General features: G+C 38.8%; 1 protein-coding gene across 3 annotated transcripts in view; it reads right to left on the reverse strand.

Moving 5' to 3' along the window:
* The window catches only part of FAM184A (family with sequence similarity 184 member A), a gene marked incomplete at both ends in the record, with an annotated part of 52,912 nt that extends 48,528 nt beyond the window's left edge, over positions 1–4,384 (reverse strand). For 2 of the 3 annotated variants that reach the window (XM_081997322.1, XM_081997321.1), the window contains 2 exons: positions 752–887; positions 3,716–4,369. In XM_081997322.1, coding sequence (XP_081853448.1) covers positions 752–887; positions 3,716–4,369 — 790 coding nt within the window. Of the gene's footprint in view, positions 1–751; positions 888–3,715 lie in introns of all 3 variants that reach the window. The other variant, XM_081997323.1, reaches the window with a different exon arrangement.
* Between the last annotated feature and the right edge of the window lie 1,616 nt (positions 4,385–6,000).

Below are 6,000 nucleotides of genomic sequence, written 5' to 3' on the forward strand. Positions count from 1 at the left end.
TGACTTTTGGGAAGGGCCTATGGGTTTGTGCTAACTTGTGTGGAGAATAATCAGGTATTTCTACAACTGGTCTAGTTGAACAAGGCCAAAGATAAGCCAGGGGCTTATTTTTAGCCTACAGTCCTACCTACAGTGTAGTTTGCCAAGATCAAGTATTTGGGCCCATGGCCTACCACTAAGCAGTTTACTAGAGAGACTATGCCAATAAGTTAAAACCCGCATGTGTACTGGCAAATCTTAAACCATGTTCTGTGCCTTTCCATATGCCAACGAGCACAGAGAAGTCACAAAAAAAGCTATAAAGAAAACCCTAACTGATTTATTAACCAATAAGCTGCAAGTCTTCTGGCAATGGGTGTAAAGCAAAGTACTGCAGTCTCAGCAAAAAGACAAGGCAACTGAAAAAGGATGAAGAAACAGGAAGAACGTCTCAATGACTATGTGGAGAAGAGATCGGTACATGGCAGAAGCATTCTGTACAAGTGCAGTTAAGGCAAGAAATTCCACAGCCTGGAAGACACGTACATGCCATACAAAATAGCACATTTGGACAAATATGTACACAAAGATTTTTAAGTACAATGCATGCAATATCAAAACAGTTAAAAAAACCCAAAGCTTGACAAAATTTTCCATGGACAGCGTTGAAGAGTCTTAAGGCACTCTAAGCCTGCTCAAGGTTAACAGAAAAAGGAAAGGCTAGAATAAACAGATGAAGTTCATTTCCAGATTAAGTTACTGACATACATACTGGCTTTGAGAACAAGATCAGTGGCCTGCTGCTGTAAGCGCTCTCTAGCAGCTGCTAGCTCACTTTCCACTTCTTTGTGTTTGCTTAACAATGACAACTCCTCCTCCTTCACATCATCTAGCTGTTTCTGAAGAACCTAGAGAAAGCACAGCATAATGCCCGTTATCATTATATACTATCACATTTAAATTTAAATGAGCATTAGGCTAACATGTACAGAAAAGACCTTTCAGTAAACAAGTTTCATTCCTACACATGCTGAAATCTTGTAATATTACCACCATATTAATTTTGTATTATGCGTTTTTCCAAAAATATTGTCAAAGCACTACAAGGTACTGAATATATGGCATGACAAGGATACAGAAGAGAAATGTCACAATATTCAAAAAGTTTTACGAAAAATAAGAGCACTAACATGGTCTACAGAGTTTGGGGACAATTTGAGAAACCTGGTTTCTAATATCTCCAAGTTGTTCAAATTGAAGAATACATTGTATGTTCACAGCAGTTTTCAATGTCCTTAATTGCAAGTGTTTAGTACTGACACAAATTAAGTTGCACATGGGTATACATAAGACGAGAGCTAAGCCATTATTTAAATCAAAATTTTAATATGTTTTAGGTCTGATGTACTGATTCACAAGAGTATCTCTAGGGTAGTGTGATTATGGCATGCTCCCAGCCATGCAAGAAGGAAAAGGGAATCTTGTTCTGCCTTAAAAGGAAAGCTAGATTTCTCATCAGTCGAGTCACTGGAATATTAAAGGGTCATTTTGGAAACTCAAGCAGGAAATGGAATTGGGGAAAACACTGGACAGAATGTGTAATGAAACATGGGACACCAGAAGTGGTGAGATTATGCATTTGACCACCTCGTCCATGATGATCAGAGTAGGACCTGACTTTACAGTCTGCTGCGAATACTGTAGACTTCCTCTTCTTTGGAACCAAGAGGAACTCCTTTATTGCAGGAACAATCAATATACAGTGGGTTTCCTCTTCCCTGAAGCTTGCGAAAAACCCACCTCCTTGATGTAGTCAATCGAAAGGCAAGGGTTCTGTTTTGTTAACTGAACTGAGTTGGAAATGGACTTTAAGAAGGCTCCTTGGGAAACCAGAAAAAGGTATTCTGAATTCAACATCTGATAAAGGTAGCAGTCGTCTTTCACTATACCCTGAAGCCTTTACACAAGATGATGGGCTGGAATTAGATTGCAAATGGAAAAAGCTCATGGCCAATTTCAGCTGTGCCCAAAGGTGCTTCCAAAATTACTATGACCATCACATTTAAGGTACTTTTGGCTTTGAAACTTTAGAGTGACTACAAACGCAAAAGATACTTAAACTTACCCACAGAGATTACTGTACTCCAGGCCTCAGCACAGCGACGAAAAAACAAGCAGAATTTCACAGTATCTTTTCCTTCAAGCCCAGCATACTCAGTACTATTTTTTTTTCTGACCAAAAAAATTCAGTCTTTGTCTTTCTGGGATGTCTTGTCCTTCTTTAAGGACAATAAACTTTAGTATCTAAATAACACTGTGGTGTTGTTTAACCCTGGTAGGCGGTGAAGTACCACACAGCCACTCACTCTCTCTCTCACAGTGGGATGGGGGGGGAAGAGAATCAGGAAGCTAAAAGCGATAAAACTTGTGGGTTGAGATAAAGACAGTTTAATAGGTAAAGCAAAAGCCACACACATAAGCAAAGCAAAACAAGGAATTCACTACTGCCCTTCAGCGAGCAGGTGTTTATTCATCTCCAGAAAGTAGGGCTTTCCTGAGAGGCTTGCCTCCAGAAAGAGGGCAAAGGCCACCACTTCAAACATCCCCTCCTTCCTCCTCCTTCCATCAGCTTCTATTGCTGAGCATGGTGTCATACAGTATGGAACATCCCTTTGGTCAGTTGGGGTCAGCTGTCCCAGCTGTGTCTCCTCCCAGCTTCTTGTGCACCCTCAGTCTACTTGCTAGTAGGGCAGTCTGAGAAGCAGAAAAGGCCCTGACTCTCTGTAAGCACTGCTCAGCAATAACGAAAACAACACTGTTCTCTGCACAAATCCAAAACATAGCCCCGTGCTAGCTACTGTGAAGAAAATTGACTCTATCCCAGCCAAAACCAGTACACACTGAAAATGTGTACAGTATTTCAGCTACTGCTTGTGAAAACACTGAAGACGTTCTAATAAAAAAGTTGAAACATTCACAAAATTGTCTTTTTTTCTTGCCTCCCACAAACCTGCTTTTCTTAACACTAAACATCTTTAGGCAAGATAGTCACTAATGACCTCTACAAGCAAGACTGCACTGAATACAGAATATTCATTATATTTATAGTGTCAGTTGTATGACATTCCTGTCAAATACATTTCTGCAAGAAACTGTACAGCCTAGACAAGGGGCTTCACAACTTTTCTAGCAAGCATTGCAGTTTGTCAGCATAGCATCTCAAATGGTACAAGTTACCAACATCCTCCCTTCCCTCTCTGAATCTTTTTTTTGGGGGGAGACGGATGAATTTATGTGGAGACCTGGTGCAAAGATATTGCTTGGCTCCCCCTCGCCTTTGGAGAGATGAGAACAGGGTTTGGGTTTTTTTCCCATTCTTTAAGTGGCAACAGTTTTGAGTATTCTGTTGAGTACACTACACTTTGGGGACCACAAGTAGAACAACCAAGTTCTGTTCATGAACAGCTGAAAGGAAGGAGACCAAAACTTTCCCATGGGTAGGGGCTTCTAGATTCTACTGGAGTATAAAATAGTATTAATTAAGTCTGGGAAAGTTAAACACAAATTAAAAAATAGAAATAAATTTAAAAATCATAAGTAGGTGATAATCAAGTACCATTGACAAAAAATTAAGTTCACATGCTCCAATCATCTCAACCTACCAGCCTCACAGAAAGACAGCCTAAATAGGGAAAGAAAATTCACTGCCTTGGGAACAACATACCATCAGTCTCACCTGAACATTGTTTTCTGCTGTACCAAGAGCCACCTGAAGTTTTTGGCATTTTTCCCGTAGACTGGTAGCTTCATCCTGGACCATTTGCAATTCAGTTTTAAGCTTTCCCAGATTCTTCCGTAAAATACTTTCCTGGTTTTGAAATTCTTTTCTTAGTTCCACTTCTTTTTCTTTGCAGGCATGCAGGCTTTCAGCTGTAAAAAGTTGAGATCTTTTCAAAGAATCAAGTTCATGTTCATAGAAGGACTGTGCTTTGCTGAGTTTGCCTTCATAGTCCTCAATGAGTTTTTTTCTTTCCAGCCTTAACTCTTCAACTTTATTGTTCAAGTCTTCCAGCTCCAGTCTATGCAATTCCTCTAGCTTTTCTTGCCCCTTACTTAAAGTAGCATTCTGACTCTGTTGAGTCTTCAGAAGTTCTTGAATTTCAAGCCTATGGGCAGCTCTCAAGTCTTCCAGAGCTGTACGCTTGTCCTTCTCATATTGCACTTGCAACTGTATGAAACTTCGTAGCCTTTCCTCAAATTTCTTTCTGATCTCTTCCACTTCTCTTGACATGGTCACTACACGTTGGACATGTTGAGCTTCTGCACAAAGCTGCATATCTTCAACTCTATCCTTATAGGCTTCAAATTCTGTTAAGGCCTGATGTTTCATCTTTTTATGATCTTCAAGTGACTCTTCTAAAACTTGGATCTTTCTCTTGAGATCCATTTCTTCTGCAACTTTACTTTTATACTGCAAGATCTTCTCTCTGGTCTCTGCAAGAATTTGTTGAATTTCTTCTTCATGAGCATCCTTAAGGGCTTGGATAGCAGCTTCATGTTCATCATTTTTAGTGTTCAAAGCATATATAACCTACAAACATGAAATAATATTATATTACAGAAAAGGCATTTGAGTTTTCTGTTAAATGATGAGAAAAATTACCTAGGCACTTTGACAGTCTGTCAGGTTTTCATGATACAAATAAAACACCAAATGTTCTTATGAATGTGGCTACATAAACACTCTATTAGTCATTACAACCTTACACATTTTGTAGAATGGTCTTCCTATACTCGTTAAAATATAATTTTGCTGATGACTGTTTTGCCTTTATATGCATGTTGTTACTGTAAATACTACTGGAAAAAAGCACATTCAACACATCTGAAAAAGAAAACTATTTCTTTAAAAGAATTAAAAGCATAGCCTAAAAAGAAATTCGAACAGAAGTTCAAAGAGAGTAACACATAGAGTATACATTACAACATGAAATAAAATTGGAACAAAAATCCAAATCTCAAATTCCTCCTTTCCAAATGGTAACTATTCTTAAAAAACATTTCATTTTAGAAACACATAAAATGCCAACATTGGTTGCTTTGGTTTGTAGGCCTGATCATTTTTGACAGCTTATCTAGTAGGCATCCTGTGTCTGTGGATCTCCTAAGGTTTGAGGTCCCTCACTACCTAAGCTCGCCAGCTTTCCAGTCAGCTGAACAGAACAGTAGCTGGCAGGGCAGCCAACAGTTTGGGGAGCCTGGGGAGCTAAGCAGCTCAAGGCAGCGGTGAAATCAGCAAAGCTGACTAATAGTTGGTGAAAGTTTTAAAGTAACCGGACATATCCTATGGGATGTTTCAATTGCACCACAACATGGTAGGTTGTCTTTTTGATTTTTAACTAGAAAGTACTCTCAACAATATAGAGATACAGATAAGTATGTGTGTATGTACATGTATATATCGGTGAACAAACTATTCATGCAATAGGTGGTTTTAATACAGTATTTTGTGCTCCAAGAACACCAGCAAGTCCCCACACTTCCCAGGTATGTTACAGGCAGCAGAGCTATAGAACACAACTGAACAGAAAAAAAGAATCTTCTGATTAGTATATTTTGTATAACTTAAAAATGAACAAGACGCAACCAAAAAATGGACAAAGCACAAGCAGAAAATTTAGAAAAAAGCTGCCCTTTGGGGATTTTTTGTGTGTATGTGAAGACAGAACTTGGACCTATCCTCCATTAGCATTCAACCAGGCAACAGAGGAAGATTGCGCTAACTTGCCCTCAAGACCAGAAAATATGAAGAAAGGCCCTTTTTAACAAAAGTCCAGACACTGTATTCTAAATTTTATTGTCTGAAACAAACACCCACCATTCTGCTACCTGTGCCAAAAAACCTAAAAGGGTAGGCTTTAGATTTAAAAACATAAAAAATTTCTGAAGCAGGATCAGATAGAAAAAAACTGAACAGCCTTACTCATCTTTATATGGAAGGAAATAACTTTAAAAAAAAAA

The sequence above is a fragment of the Phaethon aethereus genome, assembly GCF_964289735.1.
Source record: "Phaethon aethereus genome assembly, chromosome: 3".
NCBI classification, from domain to species: Eukaryota; Metazoa; Chordata; class Aves; order Phaethontiformes; family Phaethontidae; genus Phaethon; species Phaethon aethereus.